Raw genomic sequence first — 25041 nt, 5'->3', positions numbered from 1 at the left:
GTCACCAGCGCCCTGGGCCGGGGGGGGGGGCACCGGGGGGCGTATGACTGAGGACTGCACGCGGGAGAGGAACCAGGAGCGAGCCAGGCTGGAGCACAAGAGACATGTTGTCGTCCCCCGCCCCTCAGGGTCAGGGGTGAATAAAGGCAGCTTGAGAGCAGCACAGGGAATGGGAAGGACAGTCCTCGGGGGGGTGGTTGGGGGAGTGAGGGGGGGTGGGGGGTGGTGGACAGTCCTGGGGGGGGACTGCACAGTGCCAGCAGAGACCTCAGCCCTGCAGCCACCTCCCAAGCTTTGATCCCCAGACCACAGCTGGAATCTGGCATCCCGCACATCGACGACAACCCGGCGACAACACGAGAAGGGGCCGCGATTTACCACAGAGATGCACAACGCGCCATTTACCTCAGGAGATACACAACGCGCCCTTTTACCTCAGGAGGTACACAATGCGCCATTTACCTCAGGAGGTACACAACTCCCCATTTACCTCAGGAGGTACACAACTCCCCATTTACCTCAGGAGGTACACAACTCCCCATTTACCTCAGGAGGTACACAACTCCCCATTTACCTCAGGAGGTACACAACTCCCCATTTACCTCAGGAGGTACACAACTCCCCATTTACCTCAGGAGGTACACAACTCCCCATTTACCTCAGGAGGTACACAACTCCCATTCCCAAACGAGGTCACCGGGTCGGCCCGCCGCCACAACAATGACTGTTCTCGCTCCGCTCCCTTCCCCCTGTGGTGAGTGACAGAGACGGGACAGGAGGAGAACCTAAAACCCCTGCCGAACGCTATGGCGACGGTGCTGGGTACAGCCTAACCTGGTGCGGGGGGCAGGAGGGGGGAGGGTGGGTGTGGGGGAGGGTGTGGGCAGATCAGGGGGCCAGCCAATTTAAGCGTTTCATTGTTTTTTAAGCTGACAGCCCAGAGAGAGGAGGCGTTAGGCGGAGAGATGCCCCGTCCAATTAACACCACGGAGGTGTGCGCTCGCCAGCGTGACACGGCGATCAGCCGGATAGGTCTGACACTGCTCGTGACATACTGCTGCAGTTACCGTTGTTCTGTGTCATTCTGGATCTACGGAGGGAGGGAGGGAGGGAGGGAGGGAGGGAGGGAGGGAGGGAGGGAGGGAGGGAGGGAGGGAGGGAGGGAGGGAGGGAGGGAGGGAGGGAGGGAGGGAGGGAGGGAGGGAGGGAGGGAGGGAGGGAGGGAGGGAGGGAGGGAGGGAGGGAGGGAGGGAGGGAGGGAGGGAGGGAGGGAGGGAGGGAAAACACAACGTAAATACGTCTACGGCGTGTGCGTTTCAATGGCGATTCGGCTTGAAAAGAAAAACAACCATTGTCTTCTGTCTGAAGCATCTAATGAGATTAAGACGAGAGCAGAGAGGAGGACATGAGACATAGAGGAGAGGAGGAGAAGATAAACGAGGAGAGAAATACATAGAGCAGAGGAGAGGAGAGCAAAGGAGAGAGGAGAGCAGAGGACAGCAGAGGAGAGAGGAAAGAGGAGAGGTGAGAGGAAATAGGAGAGGAGAGAGGAAAGGAGAGAGGAGAGAGGACGCGGGCATTGCTTTCACTCCCTGCACGGTAGCTTGACAAATGTTAGCATGAGCCCGTAAAGCGCGGCGACAGCCTCCTGCTGAGAGCACAGTCTCACTAATGTGTTCTGGCACGCCAGCCCCGTAATCACACATTTACATATGCAATGACCTACATTTGCATGTCAGATCGCACACTGTCTGGAGCGATTAACGACAAGCACCTCCCTGCAAGGAGTCGCCCTGGGTGGGCGGGCGAGGCCGGACGAGGCCGGACGAGGGCGAGGAGGGCAAAGGGGGGGGGGGTGGGGAAGGGGGGGGATAGAGGGCACGGGGAGGGCCGGAGGGGGGGTGGTTTTTTTTGTTTTTTGGGCAGCCGCGGGGCCGGCCTGCCAGGCAGGATTATGTCAGACAACAGGCCTCAGCATTAGACACTTCATTAGAGCTAATCTGTTTAGCAGTGGGCAGTGGATGTAAACTTCACAGGCCATTTGAGGCACCTTTTCACCCTGCGGCCTGGCCTTCAAAGGGCAGCCGGGCCGCCTTGACTGACAGGCACTCTCATCCACGGCACTGGGCTGTCACACGACGAGGAGCATCCAGCTGACACACACGTGCTGACGCGCACACACACACACACACACAGACCACACAACGCTGAACGCCACTGGGTTCAGGAGGCGAGCAGCATAGAGAGGTGAAGTCTGTACCGATATGAGCTGAGGGAAGGATTGTGTGTGAGCGTGTGTGTGGGGGTGCGCATCAAGTGACCTAATGGCCGTCACGTCCCAGCAGAGAGGGAGAGTGAGATCAGCTAATCTCCACACCTCCACCATCCTCCATCCATCTATCTTCCATAATCCATTCATCCTCCATCCATCCACCCATCCTGGCCTGCCATTGTCAGTGTTGAGCCCACACCACCCAGAGACACTGGGATAATTCCAGCTCGATGGGAAAGTGTCTCTAGTAATATGTGAATTCTCTGGTAATTGTCTCTAACTGTCAGAAAACTACACTTGGTCAAATTTTTGAGAGGGAGACTTCAAGAGCGAGAGGGTGAAAATGAGAGAGAGTGAGAAGGAGACGGCGAGAGAGACAGCGAGAAGAAGAGAGAAAGAGAGAATAAGCTAGCGGGCAGACAGAGGGACAGGAGGCAAAGTGGACGAGAGAGAGTGAGAGACACAGACAGAGAGAGAGAGAGAGAGAGAGAGAGAGAGAGAGAGAGAGAGAGAGAGAGAGAGAGAGACAGAGAGAGAGAGACAGAGAGAGAGACAGAGAGAGACAGAGAGAGAGAGAGAGAGAGAGAGACAGAGAGAGAGAGAGAGAGAGAGAGAGAGAGAGAGACAGACAGACAGACAGACAGAGGGACAGTAGGCAGAGTGGAGGAGTGACGTGGGATGACCAGTGGTGACATGACCACCACGCGGGGCTGACAGACGGAGGAGCACGGAGGGATGGGGGGGCGAAGGAGTGACAGAAAAAGAAAGAGGGGAGGGGGGGGGCGGAGGAGAGGGGGAGGAGACAGGCAGTGAGGAGGACGAGGTGTGATATGACAACCCTGCTATGCCAGCGGCTGCCAAGGAAAGGCCAGCGGGAGGAGGAGGGAGACGGGAGGAGGGGGGAGGAAGAGAGGAGGGAGAGGAGATGGGAGGAGACAGGAGGCGGGAGGAGAGGAGGAGAAGGAGGAGGAGAGGGAAGGAGAGGCGTCGTCTCCCTCACTGGGGGGACACGGGGATTCGAACAGAGGGCTCCCTTGCTCCCTATGCCACCCCTCAACACACCAGGCCCCTGCCTGCTTGGTACCCTTCAATATTCATCATGCCAGCCAGCCAGCCAACCAGCCACAGCTATGCCTCGACTCCCAGCACACCCGCAGACTTGACTGTCAAAATCCGCAGCGACGATCGAAAATCCCACCTCAGGCCCTCACCCTGCCACTCACTCAGAGAGCAAATGCACCATAAAAAATGCACATCTCCCCAGCTCATCTGGGCTCGGGCTAATGCATATGCATGACCCCTACAGGACTAAGGGATACGGGATCGCAAGCGCTGAAAACCCTTCATCGCATGTCCCATTCTGAGTTTTCAGGAGGGGAGAGGGGGGGGGGGGGGGTTCGAGCGAGCGGAGTAGAACCTTGAGGAACGTGTGAAAGGGATTTAGGACTTGTTGAAAGGTCTCTATGTGGAAGCTCTTGACGTTGGGAATTACTGCACCCATGCACAACCCGTCTCCTCCTCCTCCGTCGCTGAATAATCTGCGTTGGATGGCGCCCCAAAAATAAGGCTTTAAAAAGTCACACGTTTTTTAAAAATAAGTAGGTCTAACCAAGTCTTTGCCTAACTGTCATAAAAAATCATTAAAAAACTAGAGTCTAGGAACCAGATTCATCGTTCCAGAGCAAAATCAATGAGCCCCCATCTAGAAAAGGCTTAGCTCAAGTTGGACCCGATCTGTATGCTCTTATGACACCATGTGAGCTGAGCTTTACAGTTTGTGTCGATTTGTGTGTGTCGATCTGTGTGTGTGTGTTGAGGAACACAGTACCTGGGACTGGAACACGGGCACGGCTGCGTGCTGTCCTTGTGGCTGTGCGTCCATGGCGGCAGGAACTCGATCCCTCACACACCTGAGAAAACACACACACAACCTCCGGTCAACCTTTCCTCAACATTTAGTCTTCACTTAACGCCTCCTCTCGTCGACCTTCCGTCGACGCGAACCCTCCAGCCGACGCCACACACCTCAGACAACGCAACTACAACCAACTATCAACGTGACGTTGCCGTGGCGCTGCTAGAGGCCGTTGGGTGTTCGGTAACGGCCTGGCTCGGTGTCATGTGGCTCCAGGACCAGACCCGAGTCACCTGACCCAATCACCTGACCCGAGTCACATGACACCAGGAAGCTGAACAAACAGGGAACGCGTTTTGTTAACCCAAGCAAGTCTGGTAGCTCTAAAAGGCATGCGCAGAAACTGAGAAGCGTTCTGGATCTGGTCTGTGACTGGTCTGGATCTGGTCTGTGACTGGTCTGGATCTGGTCTGGATCTGGTCTGTGACTGGTCTGGATCTGGTCTGTGACTGGTCTGGATCTGGTCTGGATCTGGTCTGGATCTGGTCTGGATCTGGTCTGTGACTGGTCTGGATCTGGTCTGGATCTGGTCTGTGACTGGTCTGGATCTGGTCTGGATCTGGTCTGGATCTGGTCTGTGACTGGTCTGGATCTGGTCTGTGACTGGTCTGGATCTGGTCTGTGACTGGTCTGGATCTGGTCTGTGACTGGTCTGGATCTGGTCTGGATCTGGTCTGGATCTGGTCTGTGACTGGTCTGGATCTGGTCTGGATCTGGTCTGTGACTGGTCTGGATCTGGTCTGTGACTGGTCTGGATCTGGGTCCATCTCTCGGTGGAGCCACCAGAACACTCAGCAACCCTGTAGACCCTGACACCAGACACCTTGACACCAGACACCTTGACACCAGACACCTTGACACCAGACACCCAAGGGAGACGTCCGGTTTAGCCACTGTCACTGCCCTGGGAGGAACCTCGGGTTTGGAAGCCACACTCGCAGACAGAAGCAGGAAGGACCAGGCCACTGTGTAGGCACCCACACACAGACGGTGTCAGGCCCATTCTCACAGACGGTGGCTGTGCCCAGGAGGCTGTGTTTGTTTACACGGGGCAACTCTGCTCGCTCTAAAAGACCTGAGGAAGCCGTCGAGCCTGTCTCGGCTTGTTGGAGGGTGATTGCGTAAGATGTTCCGCTGGTGGCTCCTGGTGTTGCCTGCACGACACAGCCGGGGAGCTAATTGCCAAAAGGAATATTCTAAGATCCGCGTTGAGCGAATTGGAGGAAATGGGGGTATGATGCAAAAATCCTGTTCGGTCCCGCAATGACATTGGAATTCCAGTCTCACAACCTCCACCCATGTTCCCACAGCCATGTTCTCACAGTGCATGATGGGACATCTTCATCCCACCTCGCACAGACATGTTGACTTGACACACAAGACAGACACTGTGAACATCTGTGTGTGTGTATGGGGGGGGGCGGGGGGGACACAGGATGGAGATACACACACACAGGCTCACACGCACTCCAAAGTGGCACAGGAAGAATGACAATAAGTAGTTGTACTGTGACAGAGAGCCAACAAACCAACTCAACTTCTTTTCTTTTCCATCAGGTACAGTAGCATGGAGGTGGGCAGAGAGACAGGGAGGGTGATAGAGAGACGGGGAGGGTGATAGAGAGGGAGGGAGGGTTATAGAGGGGGAGGGAGGGTGAGAGGGAGGGAGGTTTATAGAGAGGGAGGGTTACAGAGAGGGAGGTGGGCAGAGAGAGAGGGAGGGTTATAGAGAGGGAGGGTTATAGAGAGGGAGGGAGGGTGATAGAGAGGGAGGGTTATAGAGAGGGAGGGTTATAGAGAGGGAGGGAGGGTGATAGAGAGGGAGGGAGGGTGATAGAGAGGAAGGGTTATAGAGAGGGAGGGAAGCATTTGAATGATCAGTCACACACTGCATGGGTTTCACCTGCTTGATTACTGGCTAAGAAATACACACATACACACATACACACATTTACGTCCTGAAAATCACAGAAACTGACCTGCCTCCCTGTTCATCTGACCGTCTCTGTCTGTCCGTCTGTCTGTCTGTCTGCCCGTCTGTCTGTCTGTCCACTACCTCTGTCTGTCTGCCTGTCCACCCTCTGACTCCTTGTCTGTCTGTCTGCCTATCTGTCTGTCTGTCTGGTGCCTGCCTGCCTGCCTGCCTGCCTGCCTGCCTGCCTGCCTGCCTGCCTGCCTGCCTGCCTGTCTGCCTGTCTGTCTGTCTGTCTGTCTGTCTGTCTGTTTGCCTGGCTGCCTGCCTGCCTGCCTGCCTGCCTGCCTGTCTGTTTGCCTGCCTGTCTGTCTGTCTGTCTGTCTGTCTGTCTGTCTGTCTGCCTATCTGTCTGTCTGTCTGTCTGTCTGTCTCCCTGTCCACCACCTCTGTCTCCCTGTCCGTCTGGCTGCCTGTCACCTTGTCAGACTGAGGGGACTACTCACGGCGTCCTGCTTCCCCGGCCAATTAAAACTCCCAGACAGTGCAGGAGAGCGGAATGACACACGGGAAGCCATCTCCATGGTGACATAATCAGTCTGATTTAGCAAAGGTTAATAATGCTAATGAGACCAATGCGGTGTGTGTGTGCGCATGTGTGTCTGTGCGCGTGCACGTGAGAGAGAGAGAGAGAGAGAGAGAGAGAGAGAGAGAGAGAGAGAGAGAGAGAGAAAGAGAGAGAGAGAGAGAGAGAGAGAGAGAGAGAGAGAGAGAGAGAGAGGGAGAGAGAGAGAGAGAGAGGAAGCTTCCTGTAAGTGTCAGGCTGGCTGACAGTGTCTGACTGGCCCACCAACTCGGAAACTTAGGTCAAAAGCTTAGTAGGTTAGTAGTAGAGAGAGAGAGAGAGAGGGCGCAGTATGTTCGCTGGTTGCCATGGCGTTTGCACAGGAGGGTGTGATGGGGGGTCCAGGCAGCCTCAGCAGCAGTTAATCACACTTCATTCTCCAGCTCTGGAGTCGGAGCCTGGCTCTCTCTCTCTCTCCCTGCTCCTTCTCTCCCCTGCCCCCTCTCACTGCCCCATGTCACAATACCCAGGGGGCATCTGGGCCCCGCGCCCTGTCCTCGGCCCTCCCACACCCTCATTAACAGGATCAATTAAGACTGCCACATTCCATCAGCGCCCGGTGACCACGGAGAAGAGAGACCCAGAGCTGCCTCAGACTGGGGTGACTAACCAAGCAGAAGGCACCAAGCCAGCAGTCACACTCTCAAGTCACACAAGCACGGACACACACACACACACACTCGCACCTCAGACACACACAAACTCAAGACTCACAGTCACACACACACACACACACACACACACACACACACACTGTTACACTTACAGGAAGCCAGTTAGAACAACATCCTTTAAAAAATGATTAAGATCCCCTGGGTTCCTAAAGGAGAAACTTGTTTCCGGTTTAAGACTCTAGGCTCGGCCGTTGTAGTTCGGACTTGACAGTTTCCTTCCCAGGCTGGTCAGCAGCGTAGCTAAACTTCATGTTCTCATGATGTGCAACGCTAAGAAGTAGAAGAACGCTTCTCTGCGATGTTTTGTTGGCCCCCACTGAGCTAAGTCAAAACAGGCCAGTCTAGACCGCCCCAGCGTAAACAAACACTGGGTTCTGACTGGGCTCCAGCTGGGCTCCAGCCGAGCCAATCACAGGCTGCCATAAATCAGCTGTGGTGGTGCTCTTCCTGTGTGCGAACAGAACGGAGCTGGATCGAGTTGGGTCGGACTGGGTAGGGTGGAGTAGGGCAGGGTAGAGGGAGAAGGAGGAGGATAGGAGAGAGGATGGGGGGGAGAGTGGGGGTGGAGGGAGGGAGGGAGGGAGGGAGGGAGGGAGGGAGGGAGGGAGGGAGGGAGGGAGGGAGGGAGGGAGGGAGGGAGGGAGGGAGGGAGGGAGGGAGGGAGGGAGGGAGGGAGGGAGGGAGGGAGGGAGGGAGGGAGGGAGGGAGGGAGGGAGGGAGGGAGGGAGGGAGGGAGGGAGGGAGGGAGGGAGGGAGGGAGGGATGTGTGGGTGTTAACAGGCCTGGAGTGGAGTGCAACATAAGCAGTACAACCAAGGACAGCCGACATGAAGAGACTGATGAGTCTGGCCGTCCTCAGATGGTGTTTAGAGAGAGAGAGGGGAGAAGGGGGAGAAGGGGGAGAGATGGAGGGAGAGAAGTAGAGGGAGAGGAGGGAAGAAGTGGAGGGAGAGGGGGAGAGATGGAGGGAGAGATGAGGAGGGAGAGGGGGAGAGATGGAAGGAGAGGGGGGAGAGGTGGAGGGAGAGGAGGGATCGACAGAGAAAGAATAAAAGAAAAAGAGACCCAGAGAGAAAGAAAGAAAGACAGAAAGAAAGGAGAAGGAAAAAGAAAGTGTGACATGAGAGAGAGAGAGAGAGAGAGAGAGAGAGAGAGAGAGAGAGAGAGAGAGAGAGAGAGAGAGAGAGAGAGAGAGAGAGAGAGGGAGTGGATGGAGTGGGAGAGATGGAGCGGTCTCAGACTGGGACGTGTGCTACGCGGGAATCAAAGGCACCTTTGAGCAGGCGGAGACAGCCAGAGTGCTGGCCGTGGTGTCCATGATTACAAGAAGCAGGGAAAGCTTTGAGTTTGTTCTCATGAAAGCCAAGCAGGGCCCTTCTGATGGCTTTGCTGGGCCTGCGAAGGCAACACACACACTAATGATGGATCTGGAGAGGAAACCCCAAGAAGCTCCAATTTATTTTAATCACTATTAAAAATCATTAGTTCTGGATCCGCGCGCGTGTGAGCGCGTGCAGTGGGGCCGTGTCTTTAAGCGGGAGTCTTAAACGGAACGGGAAATGGAGACGTGTTGTCGCCGAGGAACCAGGGTGGAGGACGAACCTTTGAAAAGCTCGCCTTTCGACAGCTCGCCGCACAAAAGTCAAACCCTTTTTTTCCTCCTTTCTTCTCCTTCTTTTCATCGCTCAAAGTTCAAACGGGGAACGAACGGAAAACGCTGAACACATCTCAGCGAGAGATCGCTCCCTGATCCTGACCCGTCTCCAAAGAGGGACAACAACAGGCGCTCGAATCAAACGCACCTTCCTACATTCAACAGGCGCAGTGCAGCCTGCTAATTACCGTCAGCCCACATCACAACAGAATACCCGTGTGTGTGTGTGTGTGCATGTCCCTGAAGAACGCACCCAACCTCAATCCCCGGCCTTCCAGTCTCATATAGATCCAGAACAACGAGACCTTCAGCCTCTGACGAGGCGCGGGGAGCAAAGTGCAGAGGATGATGAAGAAGAGAAACGCTGAGGTCTACAGGGAGCCCAGCCAGCGATCCATAGTCCTTCTCCCTCACTATTTATAGTCCTCCTTTACATCTTTCGCTTTCATATTTTATAGGCTAATGATTATTTCCCAGCAGAAGTAAACAGCACAGCACAATTGGCTGTGGCTTCTTGTGAGGGCCTGTTTGATTTATACCTCCCCGCCCACGCAAACTAGCTCACCGCTTCGGTGTGTGCGTGTGTGTGCGTGTGTCCACTGTCTTTTGTTGTAGCTCGTGAACTGTCTCTTCTGGTCCTGTAACGACCAGACAGTCCATCAACAGCAGCCAGCCAGGCCTGTTTCAAACCCAATTTCTCCTCCATCCACAGCCCAAAGGTAAAGTCTTGTGTGTGTGTGTTTGTGTGTGTGTGTGTTTGTGTGTGTGTTAGTATGTGTGTTGGTGTCTTACTCCACCACCCCCCTCCCCACACACACACACACACACTTTCCAGCCCAACCCTCCTCCCACCTCACCCTCCCACATGCAGTACAAATGTCTGCCATTCACCGAGAGAGAGAGAGAAAGCCTGAAGTACATGCAGGTGCCAGGCTTTCGTCTCTTCCTCCTCCTCCTCCTCCTCCTCCTCCTCCCTCCTCCTTCTCCTCTCAGAGGGCTGTGCTCAGAGGAGCTGGCGCGAGGCTAAAGGCCCAGGCCACCTCTCCCTCCATTGTCCTCTCCCTCTCCACGCCAGCGTTGATGACTCACTTGAGAAAGAGGGGGGGGGGGGCTCCTTTGTGACGCTGCCGTCACTCGGGCAGGTGCCTCACAGCAGAAGGCACCAGCCAGAGAGAGGGGCGAGAGACAGAGAGACACAGAGAGCACCCTTGTGACCGGTGCCGTTTGATGTGGCGCTTTCATCCGCGGAGCCAACGTCCATGCTAATAATCACTTGAGGAACAAAAGCACGAACCACAGCAACAACAAAAAAAAACATTCCACTTGCGCTTGTGAAGATGACCTCGCATTTCAATCATAAAAAGACGGCAGCGGGCGTCGCCCCCGTCTCCTCCGGCCGTGTTTGGACTGTCAGTCACACGGCGCGGGCCATTCAGACGAACGTTTAACGAAAAGGCCTCCTTCAAGATTTGAATCCGAATTGAGATCTGAAAGCCGGTGAACAAACAAGAGACTTCAATCAGGTCTTAAACGTGGTGTTTTGGTTTTTACAGAGAAGGAGAGAGAAGAAAAAAAAAAAAGAAAAGAAATGTGGTTCTCCCAGGAGAACCAAATTAACCGCAATTATCCACAACGTGGGTCTTATTAATTAGCTTCAAGACAGACACGCTTGTCCTAACAGTCGGCAAGTCTCACAGCCAACATTCAGAGGCCAAGGGGGTATTTTCCCTGGCTAAAAAAAGGGTCACAACTTCCGATGTCAAACTAAATTTGCCATCGCCAGACCCCACGGGCATCATCAGATGACTGCCTGGCTGACTGCCTGCTTGGCTTGCTGCCTGCGCACAGGGGCTAACATCCCAGCTGACCATGCCAGCCCTCCCTGAACCAGTCAGCCAGGAAGTCACAGTCAGGCTGTGGTGTTGTAAAGGTTTGGTATCAGACGATCAGTTGAAGAGGGTGAACCTGGTTCCCGGGGGCTGTGTGGAGGACAGTCCCCCAGGATCGGAGTGCCCCTGGGGGACTGGGGGCCAAAGTCACACCCCCCCTCTCCCCTCCCCGGCTCCAGCACAGCGGACTGTCCTCCAGGTCTAATGAGGCCTTTGTTCGTTAGCCACGTCACTGACCACCACCCCCGGATTAGCTTCGTCACCTCGGGGACTGAGATGGGATGTGACACGCCGTGGCGCGGGGCTAAGCTAAGGCTCCAGAGTGAGTCAAGGCCACACCCCCCCCCCCCCCCACACCACCTCCCCCGACTCACGACAGCCTAGCGATCATGCTAACACAAGTCTACAGTCTGAGGCATCTTCTCCATCCCTCCCTCCCTTCGTCCGTCCGCTTCCCCCTTATCCCTCTTTCTCTTTCTGTCTCTCCGGTCTTTGGGGGGAAGTGGGGGGTGAGGAGGAGGAGGAGGGAGGGGAGGCTAGGATAACAACAGTTCCAACACTAAGCGTGGAAGAATTTCAAAGTTATTCTCGTTTGTTTCGCGTCTCTGTGAAGATGGAAAACAACATCTGGTGTTCCGGGGGGTCTACCTCCCCCTCAGTTAAAGCGGTGGATTCCACCGTGCTACGTCCACGCTGCTCCCCCCCCCTCCCCCCCCCCCCTTTTTACCCTTGACAGTTCCGAGCGGTTCACTTTGCATCAGCGTTCGAGTCTGCATGAAACGGAATGACAAGAGCAAGATGTCCGAACCATTAGTAACACGAGAGGGAGCCGTTCGCAGGCCACGTCTCCGTGCATAGCTGAGCGCCGACGCTCGTCTGAGGGCCCCCGCCAGACCTCGCCACTGGGCCTGGGAGACACTCTGAACCTTCTAGAACCCTCACCCCGGCGGGGGTCACGACCCCACCCTACCTGACCCTACACCTGGCCGGGGTACTGGGAGAGGCCAAGACCAAATCACATGGATCGGTAAAACGTAGAAAAACAAACAAGCGTATGCACCGACACTCATAGAAAGATATACTGTGTATAAGTACACGCACACACCCACACACACACACACACACAAACCCCTGGGAACAAAACTGAAATCAAGTCTCAGTCTGGTTCTGGTTCTATCCCAGCCCACTGTGGGTTCTGTGGTGGGCCCTGCTGACGGCCACCACACACACACACACACACACACACACACACACACACACACACGCACACACACGAATGCAAACACACACCCCTAACCAGATGCAGTGCAGAGCTTTACAATCAGAGGTCAAACAAAGTGTGTCTGCGTCTGTGTGCGTGTGCGCACGCGTGTGTGTGTGTGTGTGTATTCTCAGACAATCAAAGGAGGAGACGCCTGCTGTCAGGGTGAAGCACAGCGCTGCAACATGACTGGCTTGATTTCTGATGTCAGCAGCTCAGTAACAGTGCGTGGTGTGGCTGAACGTGTGTGTGTGCCAGCGTCCTCCTTCTGCTGCTGGAGAAACAACATACGGCACACACACACACACACAGCAAACACACACACAGCAGACACAGGCAAAAAAGTGGGGACGGACACACATATGTATAAACACACACACACACACAGAGGAAAGGCTGCATATTTATTTTTACCCTGTATTCCAGCCTCCTTCGCATGAACGCATCTCCCTGTGTTTCTGCACTGCTTGTGTGTGTGTCTGTGTGTGTTTCTGCACTGCGTGTGTGTGTGTCTGTGTGTGTGTGTTTCTGCACTGCGTGTGTGTGCGCGCGTGAGGAGCTGATGATCAAGAGGATTACAGTGGCCCTAAGGGGTCGCACCTCTCACCCTCCTCCCGCTCCTCCCTCCCCTCCCTCTCCTCCTTCTCCCCATGCCTGCGGGGACTTCCCTTTCCAGCTCTGCAGAGACATGTGCTCAACACCCCACGCTGAGCCCTGACGTCCAGACCAACACAACCCCAGTGTGCCGTCAGCTCAGCCAAAACAAGTGCACCTCCAAACCCTGTCTCCTCCATCCTCCTCCCTGCTCTCTCCTCCTCCTCCTCGCTCTCTCCCCCTCCTCGCTCTCTCCCCTTCCTCCCCGCTCTCTCCACCTCCTCCCGGCTCTCTCCCCCTCCTCCCCGCTCTCTCCCCCTCCTCCCCGCTCTCTCCCCCTCCTCCCCGCTCTCTCCACCTCCTCCCGGCTCTCTCCCCCTCCTCCCCGCTCTCTCCTCCTCCTCGCTCTCTCCCCCTCCTCCTCGCTCTCTCCCCTCTTCATCCTCGCTCTGTCCCCCTGCTCCTCGCTCTCTCCCCCTCCTCCTCGCTCTCTCCCCCTCCTCCTCGCTCTCTCCCCCTCCTCGCTCTCACCCTCCTCCTCGCTCTCTCCTCCTCTTCGCTCTCTCCCCTTCCTCCTCGCTGTCTCCCCCTCCTCGCTCTCTCCCCCTCCTCCTCGCTCTCTCACCCTCCTCCTCGCTCTCTCACCCTCCTCCTCGCTCTCTCACCCTCCTCCTCACTCTCTTCCCCTCCTCCTTGCTCTCTCACCCTCCTCCTCGCTGTCTCCCCCTCCTCGCTCTCACCCTCCTCCTCGCTCTCTCCCCTTCCTCCTCGCTCTCTCCCCTTCCTCCTCGCTCTATCCTCCTCCTCGCTCTCTCCCCTTCCTCCTCGCTCTATCCTCCTCCTCGCTTTCTCCTTCTCCTCCTCGCTCTCTCTCCCTCCTCCCAAAGATGTATCTTGGGCAGATTACGTAGAAGTTTCTGCCTTAACGTTAAACTGTTTTCCCTCTTCTACCCATCTCAAGAACTCATGCCTCGTCATCTCATCCAGTCATCCCTTTCTACCTACCTCATCTCTCTCTCTCTCTCTCTTTCTCTCTCTCCATACCCTATCCTCCTTCCTCCTCCGAGTCGTAAACAGTTCACGGGGCTCCATGTCCCTGGATGTCACAATGCACACAGAAGAGCCTGCAGAAGCCAGTTCTGAAGCTGGTCTGAGAGGAACACTCAGGCCCTCAACTGTCTATCCAGTCGCCTCTTTAAAAACGGCACCAGATAGTAAGTAAGCAAGCCTAGGCTTAATTACCGCTCCATCAAAATAACACTTGACCTACAAGGTTAAAGTTTCTAGTCTCAATTAGCCTAGCATCATATCCAAAGAACACTTCATTAATGCATCATCCACTTAGGAATTTCCCAGGCCAATGAAACAAATGTGCAATATTGAACCATCTACGTATTATGCTAATCTGGATGTGCTTGTGTTACAGTCGTGCGTTTTATGCCCTTTGGGTAGAGAGAATAAAAAACTTCATCACAAACAATGAGCCAATAATTAGCAACAGGCAGCGAGAGACTCGTAATGTAAAACAGCAAAACAGAGTTAGGCCTACCAATATGTTACATTCTCCTGGAGATGGAAAGGAGAGGCTGACGCCTGAAGGGATTCTCATACACTGATTTGCAGGTTAGGCTATCATTGTTAACCATAAAACAGACTATAGTGGCATTGTCTGAATCCCCCAAAATGTGAGTTTATTTGGTAGAAGTCTCCGTATGCAAACCAGTGACAGTTGCTGAGGAGGCAGAGACAAAGGAAGGGGGGGGGGGGGGGGGGTAGTCTTCACAACCAGAGAAAGAGGAACGCAGGCCTGCTGCAGACTAGAAAGATCTTCCCTTGCCACATTAAGATATTAATATTGATGAGGTTTCCTGGGCTTTCTTTTTTTGGACGATTTGAAACACGGAAAAACTTAAAAAGCGCAAATTCCAGGAGTTCTGTGTGCAGTTTGACCCGGAGTCGCACTGACACAGAGCGTGACAGCCTCGCTTTTCAAAGAGACCAAACTGCTTTCATCAGGGGATCCTTTTCTTGCCGAGACTCCGCCAGCCCATGCCATCTGCTTTAGTCTAAAATGGTAACTTCCAGGATGTTCTCTGGGTTTTAGGGCGCTTCACAGGGCCTGGTAAACAGGCTGCGCTCCGCTGTGCGCTCCCTGTTTGCAGATGCGTGTAGCGCTCTTAAATATTCACTGGTAAACTGTCAACCAGGAGCTGGCCTCCTGCCCAGCTTTCACAGTGTGGTGTAAAGGCCCATCCCCAACTACCCCTGAACAACCCTCCAACTACCCCTGAACAACCCTCCAACTACCCCTGAACAACCCTCCAACTACCCCTGAACTACCCTCCAACTACCCCTGAACTACCCTCCAACTACCCTTGAACAACCCTCCAACTACCCCTGAACTACCCTCCAACTACCCCTGAACTACCCCCCAACTAGCACTGAACAAGCCTCCAACTACCCCTGAACTACCCTCCAACTACCCCTGAACTACCCTCCAACTATCCCTGAACAACCCCACAAACTACCCCTGACAACCCTCCAACAAACCCTGAAAAACTGGTTGCCTAGCTCCTTCCACTGCCCCCCCCCCAACCACACACACAAACTAAAAGAACAGCTAGATAGCCTGCTGACTCCCAGTCCTTCCATCAGACAGACATCTGTAAAATATTTTTATTCACTGCCCACAACCGCACTACACTGGCAAAGGTCTCCCAGCGCCAGTCTGGGCTCCCTTCTGAAAGAGCCAGGCAGAGTTATGGCTGCTGCTGCCTCCTCCAGCTCCCTCCTCCACACCTCCAGGCCCTGACCAGGGCCCCAGGCCAAAGCCAGGACCCGACAGTCAGGCGAAGGCTACTCTAAGACGGGTCACAACACGCACAGCAGTCCCTGGCACCTCACCCTGGCACGGAGGTCTGGAACATTCAGACCAAGGGGCTTTCAAACACAGTGGAGTGGAGATGAACTCCTGCACTGCTCTTATCTGGCTCGCACCGAGGCAGGAACAAACGCCCATAGCGCAGCTTTTGCAGGGATTTCTCTCTTCTCTCTCAAAGTACAAATTCATCTTGCTTTTTTTGTCTTGTCTCATGACAAATGCATACTGTCACTGTCAAGAGATGTGGTGTTTACAGTGGCATACAGCATCTTGTAATTATTCCATGAAAGTGAATTTGTATCCTGGGGGATTTGCGGTTTGTGTGCGGATAATCAAAAGAGATCTGGAGGGGGAGGAAATGACACAACCTCCGATAAATGGAATTCCTGCTTTTGAGCGATCTTTCCAGCACACTTCACAATGTGCCAACAAGGCTTTGTCTGTTTGGAGGACAGGCCAGTACAACACTCGCAGGCCTGCCCTGTAACATGCACACACACACACACCGCAGCCTATAGGCTAAATCCCATTGTATGCCGCATCCACAAATAAACAAAAAAACAAAAAACACTGCCGACAATAACAAAACCTATACATAACATCCTGTAGCCTAAATCCAGATTTTACTTCCCTTTAAGATTAACATCATAAGCACCTGATATTTCACACATTGTGAAAATTGTATCTAACATTTTGGTCACCAACACAAAAAAACAACAGTTTTGATAACAGGCTGTTATTCCAATATTTTGCTTTAAGACCCTCTGAGTAAACAGATATTGTGGGGTCATGACTGCGAACCCAGGACACCCCAAACACTTCCCGGACATAAGGAGAGGTCAGAGGTCAGTTATTGTGTGTTTGCATGACTTTGTAGTGTGTGAGTGTGTGTGTGTGTGTGTGTGTGTGTGTGTGTGTGTCTCTCCCCCCCCCGGAGCACTGCTGGCCTTGATGAAAGGAGATCAATCTCTCCGAAAATTGAGCACTTTCATACTAAAGCAGAGGCCGGAAGGCTTCCTCTGAGGATATACTCATCTCTGGTTCTTCAGTGACCTTCATAAGATGGAATGAGGGAGATATGAGGAAATATTGATGGGCTGGTCGTTTGAAGGAGAGAAAGAAAGATGTAGTGGTAAACCGTATGCGCCATGCTTAACAATACAGGATACAGTAACGGCTTTTAACCAACTCTTCTTTTATCATTTTCTCGTCTAATTAGGGCCATTTGTAGTCCTGTTGTAACACTTAACAATAGCTTACAATAACAAAAAAGACATTATAAATGGTTAGACCAAGCCAATATGACTAGGTCCTGAACCAATGTCACTATCATGTCTTTGGTGTGCTAGACAATCTACTTGACAGATACTGCAAAGGGTTTAATGTAGCTGAAGAAATTGAAATTCCCTGCAGCATCCGTACATAAAATGTTGTCTGAGGGGGGAAAAAAAAGGAAAAAAATAAAAATAAAAAATAACAAAGAATGTTCTTTGTAAGTCCCTGAGGCACGGTGAGTGTAATATTGGTCAGATGACAAATGTTTCGTTGGATATTGAATCTGGTTGGAGGGTTGGCTGCACGGCTAAAACAGGAACTCTCCCAGGATAAAAAGGGTTTTGGCCAATTCTGCTTTGCTTAATCACTTCTCGCGTGATAGAGGTGGGGCATTCAGATACTGCACACAGACAAGTCTGTCACTGCTTCTAGAAATGTAGTGAAGAAGTTTAGTGCTGAGCCAAAAGCATGCTATTTAACAAAAAAAAAATATAAACACACACAAACAATGGGCATGTTAAACAATATACAAAAGACTACATCACTGCTTACACACCTGATTCAATCCCCCAAAAAAGCCAGAACAGAGATCATGAAGTTTTGCCAGAGGCGTCAAAACCCATTCATCGCTCGTCAGCAATCAAAACCAAGGTTACTGGCAGTTAGTCCTAAGAGCTACAACTGTTGACGATCAGAGCGGTTTGATGAAAGCTTTTGGCAGTCTTTTACTAGGCTAATCATTCCTGTTTTTGACAAGTTCCTTGATAATCTACTTCATAGACCCAATGATCTCTACTGCCTAATACTGCCAGTGTAGTGAACTGTGGTGTTTGACAGACAGTGAATGTGGCAACTAAGGTGAGTAACAACTTGGATGATGAGATATGATCCCTGCCTTTTGAATCACGTGCAGATTCAGGCCAAATGTAACTAAATTAGAACATGAAACACGAGGCCCATGGAAACAATGGAATGAGCTCACCTTTCCAGTTAAGACTACCTAGCTGAACGGATCCATGTCAAATATTGAGCAATTTCTACAGCTTCTAGTCTAAGCTAAAGCCAGTCAAAACGATTGTTAAAGTATAATACGTGATGGACTCTTAACCAGATATTGGAAAATAATCCCATAGTTCTGTTCAGACTGAATAAAAACGAATTGTATTCAAGTCCACATAATAATAAGTAAATTAACATACGTTATGTTTATTAGGAAAAGTTAAACTTGACCATTGAAACGTGCAAAAGTAGCTACTTGGTACCAGAGTTATGCAATGGAAAAAAACGATATACATATATCAATATTACATATTTAAAAGTTATTGCAAATTGTACAATAAAAGTTACACAAGCGATCCTATCAAATACCCTCCCTGTTGTTTCATCTCACGTGGATAGAAAACTAGTTACTGTCGCCCTTACTTTACGTATCTATGGAGGCCTTCTTAGTCGGGCTACTGTAGCTAATATCCCCACTGTCCAGTTAAAGCAGGAAGTCATTTTAGTAAAAACGCGTTACATTTTGCTTACAGTACAAGCAACTAATGATAGACATTCATTAGCTAAACAAACGTAGTGTGGACTAGCTTGGTAGCTTGCTAGCCAACTTTCCGTAACTTTAGCTGAAAAGTTTTGCTAGCCTAGTTGGACTGGCTGAACACTACATACAGGAAGCTAGTTAGCCAAGTAAAGCCACAACTAAAATGAAGATAAACACAAGTAGGTAGCTATAACGTTGGTTGTCAAATATTTTAACTATAGTACCAAGCAAGAAAACAAGCTAGCCAGGCCAACAGACAAGCTTAACACATGAAACGTGGCTTAGCACGCTAGTAGTGGTTATAGCTACCACAGCTTTCTGCATGCTAACTTGTTAGCAAACGTCGTTAGCTACTTACAAGGAAGTGGGAGCCTCTACTGTAGCTACTGTATTCCTTCAAGTTCAATGTCTTCGGATGACGAAGGCGGTTGTCTTTGATATGACTTTCCTTTTCTTCTCAAGGTCGCACTCAGGTTTAAATGTTCGGCCTCGCGTGGTAAGGTATCCTACCACTGTTAAAAGTTATGGAGACAGCCTGTTTTGTAAAAACCAGTTGAATGTGTACGTGTTCAGAATCTCGGCCTCTCACCATTCCTGGCCACTGCCAACAATGTAAACAAACCAGCATTCTCGAAGCTAAGGGGCGGAGCAAGTGTCAAAAAATAGTGCAGGGCTGTCAAATACCGCGGGATTCGTGTAAGAATGTCTGTGTTTCAACATTAGTTGACGAGGCAATGATCATTGATATGACATGCCTAAATTTTAGGATTCACATTGAACATGCACGGTACCTTTTTCTCTCCCCACGCACACTCACAGTTGCGCACACGGTCGTGCCCACACGCACACACTTGGACAACTATTATGTTTTCTCTCTCTTTCGATAGGCTATAGTTTTGTGTGACAGTTTGAGGAGGGAAGAAGGGGGTGACAGAGAGAGAGAGAGAGAGAGAGAGAGAGAGAGAGAGAGAGAGAGAGAGAGAGAGAGAGAGAGAGAGAGAGAGAGAGAGAGAGAGAGAGAGAGAGAGAGAGAGAGAGAGAGAGAGAGAGAGAGAGAGAAAGAAAGAAAGAAAGAAAGAAAGAAAGAAAGAAAGAAAGAAAGAAAGAAAGTCAGTGCTGTGTCAATTGATCATTAAGAATAGAATTGCAATCATTCACATGAACGGTTTGGCTGCATGCAATCAAATCGTCTGGTTTAGCTTTGATGCAGCTTTAACATGTGGATTTCACCGAGAATTCATACACCACTAATACAGCAAATACATCTGTCTTCCCATCCCCACTATTAATAATCAACAAGTTAGGTGGAAGGGTATTTTTTCTCCCTACTTCAATAGCCTTTTTGTTAACCTCCCTGCAAATGTGGAAAGAGAAGACGCCTGGAGTGTAGGTTTTTTTTCCCTTGAACAACAGTTGAAGATTAAAAGAAATGTCTGTCAATTCTGTTGGTGAATAATGCTGTGTGGAATTTAATGGCATGAGTTATATTGGGTTCCCTCTACACCCACATTTTCTTTCAATAAGATCAATGACGCTCAGTGACAGATAGGGACGGTCTTTTGTATCTTCAAATTTCAGGTTTCTAAGGGAATAATTAGATGGATGGATGAAAAGTAATGCATCAGTCTTCCAGCGAGCTGCAACGGGAGAGCCGCTGGTTCAACACGCCTGTTTGGTAGAAAGCTGTTTAATAATCGTGTTGAATTTCTATTGTTCTAAAAGTGTCTTAGCACAGATCTGCATTAAACCAATGGCAAACTTTTTTTCCGGTTGATATTGTTTATTTAGCTGTGAGGATTTTGCTTTGATTGGAGGGATTTGTTTCAAGGGTTGTCTTCTATTTCACTTTTTTTCCTTTGCAAACTTTCAGGTGTCTGTGGCAGAGAACTAGACGAAATATGTTCCGCAGAGAAAATGGGATTTGTTGGAGGCAACCACTGTAGGCCTATAGGAATTCATAGACATTTGATTAAAAATATTATTTTATGTTATCTATAATTTTCCTCTCAGCTGTTCTGCAAGGCGACAATGGATTTGCGGGTGGAAAATAGGCTACATTTTATGTTAAAATGTTAACATTTAATCAGCTCACATATCCGTCAGGATCTGCCAAATTGAAATTATTGACAACTGTAGGAATATCGTATATGCCTAATGTTTTTATTGAAATACCCAAAGTAATACAATTGTTGACCTTTGGAGATGTGTATGTCATGTGTATTTGTCAAACTTGTGAAACTATTCAAATATAGGCCTATAGGCGACGTTACAGTTGTATTGAGTTAAAATGTTCTCATTGAAATTAAATATTAATTGCGTTCACAAACACTTAATACAGGCCTACCTTTCTAACTAATGGCATACTGTAATGAGTCATTTGTCCATATTGTTTTACGTTTTGAAATATAGCTTAACACAATTGCTTTTTGCATTTCAGTTCAATATAATTTATTTGTTGACAAAGAAAAAGCCTAACCCACAACTGAAAAAGATCTCCATGCTTTCAATAGTGTTTGATTTATTTGTTCTGTCTTAAGGTCTCAAGAGTAAAGTGATAGTGGTGTTGAACACACAGAAGCTCCAGTGACGCAGAGCAGACTTCACAGAGCCAACAGATGGAGATAAGGAACGTGCGCCCCGGAAGTTTACCCGACACATAGAGGTTAGACTCACCCAGTAAAAGAGTGACCTGTCTCGCTCTGGCACGCAAAATCACAGCGAGAACACAGGCACGGGGAAGTCGTCGTAAATGTTACGTCCTGACACCCAATAAACGTGGTTGAATATTTCGTGCTCTTATTAAATGACTAATTAATGTGCTGTTGCTCAAAGTATTTAACCGTCAAGTCTTGGTCATCATTCCAAATCAGTTTTCATAAACATTTCCCAACAAAAAACAATGCATAATAACACAAAATAAAAAGTGTTTCTATGATAAGGATGTGGAAAACACAATAGCCTATAGTTGATAATATGTAAATACTACACTAAATACTGACAATGTATTAAAATAATTATACGTTGGAGAGGTTTGTGAGTAGGGGATGAATATATGATTGTGTGTGTGTGTGTGTGTGTGTGTGTGTGTGTGTGTGTGTATGTGTGTGTGTGTGTGTGTGTGTGTGTTGAAGGGGTTTGTGAGGGGATAGATATATGTGTCTACTTTATGTGTGTATGTGTGTGTGCCTCCCAGATTTCTCCACCTGTTCCGCATGAGACAGCAGGACAAGGCCTCCACCAGCTTTCCCTAACCTCCTCCCCTTTCACGGCTGTATCCGGGCAGGCCATGCCATCTGAGGTTGAACCATGTCTCGTCCAGAGCGTCACCGCTCTGACATCTGTGTATGTGTCTGTGTGTGTGTGTGTGTGTGTGTATGTGTGAGGGCCAATGTGTTGAAACTGAATAAACGACCTTGCAATGAGAGGGCGGTAAGCGGGGCGGAACTGGTGTTGTCACTCTTTCTCTCTCTCTCTCTCTTTCTCTCTGTCTATCTCTCCCTCTCTCATGCTCACACATAGACCCCACTGAATTGACACCCTCACCAACAGAGGTGGTTCACAGTCCTGTGATCATCCATACTTTGTTTGGACCCTGTCACCTGTCACTTGTGGGCATGTCGTGTGTGTGCGTTTCTCTCTGTCCCTGTATACTTTTGCATGCATGCGTACTGTATTGACGTGTTTGTTTGCCATGTGTGAGTTTGTCTTTAGATGAACTATACCTGGCAGCTGTGACCTTCTGGCTGTGTGAGGTGTGTATCAGCTGACTGGGTCCTATCATCAGTTCTCTCCCAGAAATAAAACCTCTATGTGCTCTGTTGTTTGTCATCTGTGGTTTACGACTGGGACATGGCTGCTTACTGTTATTTAGTATCCTTCCAGGAACATTGGTGTTCCCTCTCGCACACACACATGCACGCACATGCACACTTTCTCACACGCGCGTGACCACGTACCCTCTCACGCACACATGCACAGGCACTCTTACACACTCACACGCACACACTTTGTTAAGTCCCCATCTTCTGTCTCCTGTGTTTATGACGTGTGTGTGTTTTTGTTTTAGCCTCTGTCCTTTCGACTTATTCCACGTCCCAAAGAAAAACTCTTAGCTGTCTGAAGCTCTTGGTTGTTTCTCATCCAGAAGTCATGGAAGAGAACAATGGGGGTGTTCCATATCAACAGTGTACATACAGGGCATTTCCCTGGTACCTGCTGGGGTTCCTGGAAACAGATTTCACCTACCTGTCCCAGCTTGTTATCAAGCATAGTTTCATTGTCTAACGCACCAGATTGGGTTCCAACTGTATGTTCTCATTTAATACCAGAAGTGAATCCTTTGTGTGGCAATGTTGCTGTTCACGATTGCAACATGTACTGTAGTTGGGAACGTCGAAAATCCACACAAGCACACATACACACACACACACACACCCATGACCGCAAATATTGTGCGATAAGATGCATTCCATTCCCTCACAGTTTCTGTCAGCACAATGGTTTGATGAGGTCCAGCATCCTGAAGATCTGTGATGGAGAGAAGTCTTGTTTGTTTGTGCTTGGTTGCAATCCCAGTTCCCGCTGCTCACTAGCTTAAACCGCCCACCATTCGGGCCAGGAAAGACCCTAGTGTGTGAGGTTTAGGCTTGGACTGCTGTGTTTGCTGTTTCCCACGTTGTTGGAATTCAACACTCTGCTGTTCACTGGTCCCCATGTGGCCCCTGTTTTCCCTGGCTCAGCCCCCTGTCCCACTGTCAACACCAACATGCAGCATTCAGCACTGAACATAAACAAACTGCCACTGAATAAATAAATCAAATTGTGTTGCTATCTAATCTGTTACTACATTGTGATTTGGGATGCTAGAGCACACGGAAATACTTAATCGTTTGTTTGTTTTTCTTTATGGAAATGTGCCCTTATTTGAAATAAGTCTAAAATGTGCCAATCCATTTCAATAATAATATAAAGATGAGAATTAAAAGTTTTAATTAAAAATACATTTGTCATAACAGATGGACTCCCCCTTCATTGTCTCCACCTGTAATCCTACACTTACTGGGCAAATGTTTTGTAATGTCATGCACTGCTAATGAAATTTCATGTACTTGTCATTCGGCACACTGCATGCATAAATCATCGCCTCTAAAAATAACTCCAATGTTGAAATAAGCAAGTAATCTGGTAGTTGTCGTGCTGCACTGTCGGTTGACAAAGCAATCCTCTTGACACAAATCAATCCATGTCCTCGTGACTCTGGACTGCAAGCTTTACTGTACGGCCATCAAGGACAGAGTTCTCAATCTTTTATTTTACAGGTGACAGTGACAATACAATGCATAAAACTAAAGAACACATCTCAAGGAAAATGCTACCAAGTTGATGAGGTGCATGCAAAATTTGAATATTCTTCATCTTTCTATTTCATTTTTGTTTTTGTTTACTTCCTTCCATCGGTACAGCCAGATGGCAGAGCGACAACCCTGCAGTCCTCTTCCTCCTCTTCATCGACTCACATTTGATGGGAATCCTGCTACCGAGTTTTAAGGAGGCCTTGTGTTTACAAAATGACATTTCCGACAAAATAAATGTTTCTAATAGCAAGCGGATATTCTGAAAGGGATGAGTGTCACAATAATGTATATTTATAGTGTTTGTGTGTGTAAGTGTATCTGTGTGTGTGTATTTCTAGTATGGTTTTATTAAATGACTGCGTATTCCCTTCTGCGAGGTTGCTCTGCTTCATACAGTTATATTACAATACAGCTATGTTTTCACTGTGAAAATGATTTCAATACAAATGGCAATGTCAAGACTTTTTCACAATGCGATCTGAAATATCCCACTTTATGTTTTTCCCACCGTGTGTGAATTCAAACAGAAAGGACAAACCTTGAAAATCATCTGTTGTACATTTTGGATTGAAACAGGTTTTTTGTCTGTAAATTTTTTGTATGTTTTTTTTCTGTCTCTCAATTTTCTATCATCTTATCCTAATATTGTCTTTGTCTTCAATGATGAGGAATTCCGATCAAAGTTTTCCCCCTTCTGATAATACTTTAGGGAATTTTCAAACGTCGGGAAGTATGGCTGTAATGCCCCAAGATTTGTTCTCCCTGAAAGAAATCATAGAGTAAGAATATATTAACTACAGAGCAACCTGGCTTTACGGGGTCTGCAATTACTCTTATTTCACTTTAGGTGTACTAAAATAATATGCATATATCACTGTATGCTCCGAAGCATTCCTTCGATTTCAATTTTAAAAAGTAGCCATGTTCATGCATTAAAAAGCCATTTTCATGTTGTTGTTTTGACTACAGGGTTTAGATGCAAATCCATGGGGCATTACATTACAACTAAAAACATAAGAAAATAGGAAATTTAAATTAAAAATGGAAGCAAAAATGTGGAAAGTTTTTAATCGCTCATCAATAATTGAATGCTAATTCATTTGCTGATGTGATAAAAAAAAACGTAGTATTTAGGAAACAAACACAAAAATGGCAAGTGTAATGAAAAATAAAACTCAGTTAAAGCAAAGTATTT

The 25041-nt window shown here is 49.5% G+C and overlaps 1 protein-coding gene and 1 long non-coding RNA gene across 7 annotated transcripts in view; one reads left to right on the top strand and one right to left on the bottom strand.

Moving 5' to 3' along the window:
- The window catches only part of nek7 (NIMA-related kinase 7), a 60261-nt gene extending 41140 nt beyond the window's left edge, over positions 1–19121 (bottom strand). For 3 of the 6 annotated variants that reach the window (XR_014750760.1, XR_014750761.1, XM_084692736.1), the window contains exons 1-2: positions 18851–19121; positions 4101–4182 (exon numbers count right to left, since the gene is read on the bottom strand). Coding sequence is in view for 3 of the 6 variants with exons in the window: in XM_084692736.1 (XP_084548862.1) it covers positions 4101–4154 (54 nt within the window). In the remaining 3 variants the exon portion in view is untranslated. The remainder of the gene's footprint in view (positions 1–4100; positions 4183–18850) is intronic. The other 3 variants (XR_014750762.1, XM_084692735.1, XM_084692734.1) reach the window with 3 other exon arrangements.
- On the top strand, positions 18357–22302 carry LOC146221235 (uncharacterized). The gene is made up of 3 exons (XR_014750763.1): positions 18357–18671; positions 21030–21154; positions 21686–22302. It is a non-coding gene; the product is annotated as an uncharacterized LOC146221235 (long non-coding RNA).
- The last annotated feature ends 2739 nt before the right edge of the window (positions 22303–25041 follow it).

The sequence above is a fragment of the Hypomesus nipponensis genome, chromosome 26 (assembly GCF_054491055.1).
Source record: "Hypomesus nipponensis isolate SF chromosome 26, ASM5449105v1, whole genome shotgun sequence".
Lineage (NCBI taxonomy): Eukaryota > Metazoa > Chordata > Actinopteri > Osmeriformes > Osmeridae > Hypomesus > Hypomesus nipponensis.
This window is presented reverse-complemented; position numbering and strand designations above follow the sequence as displayed.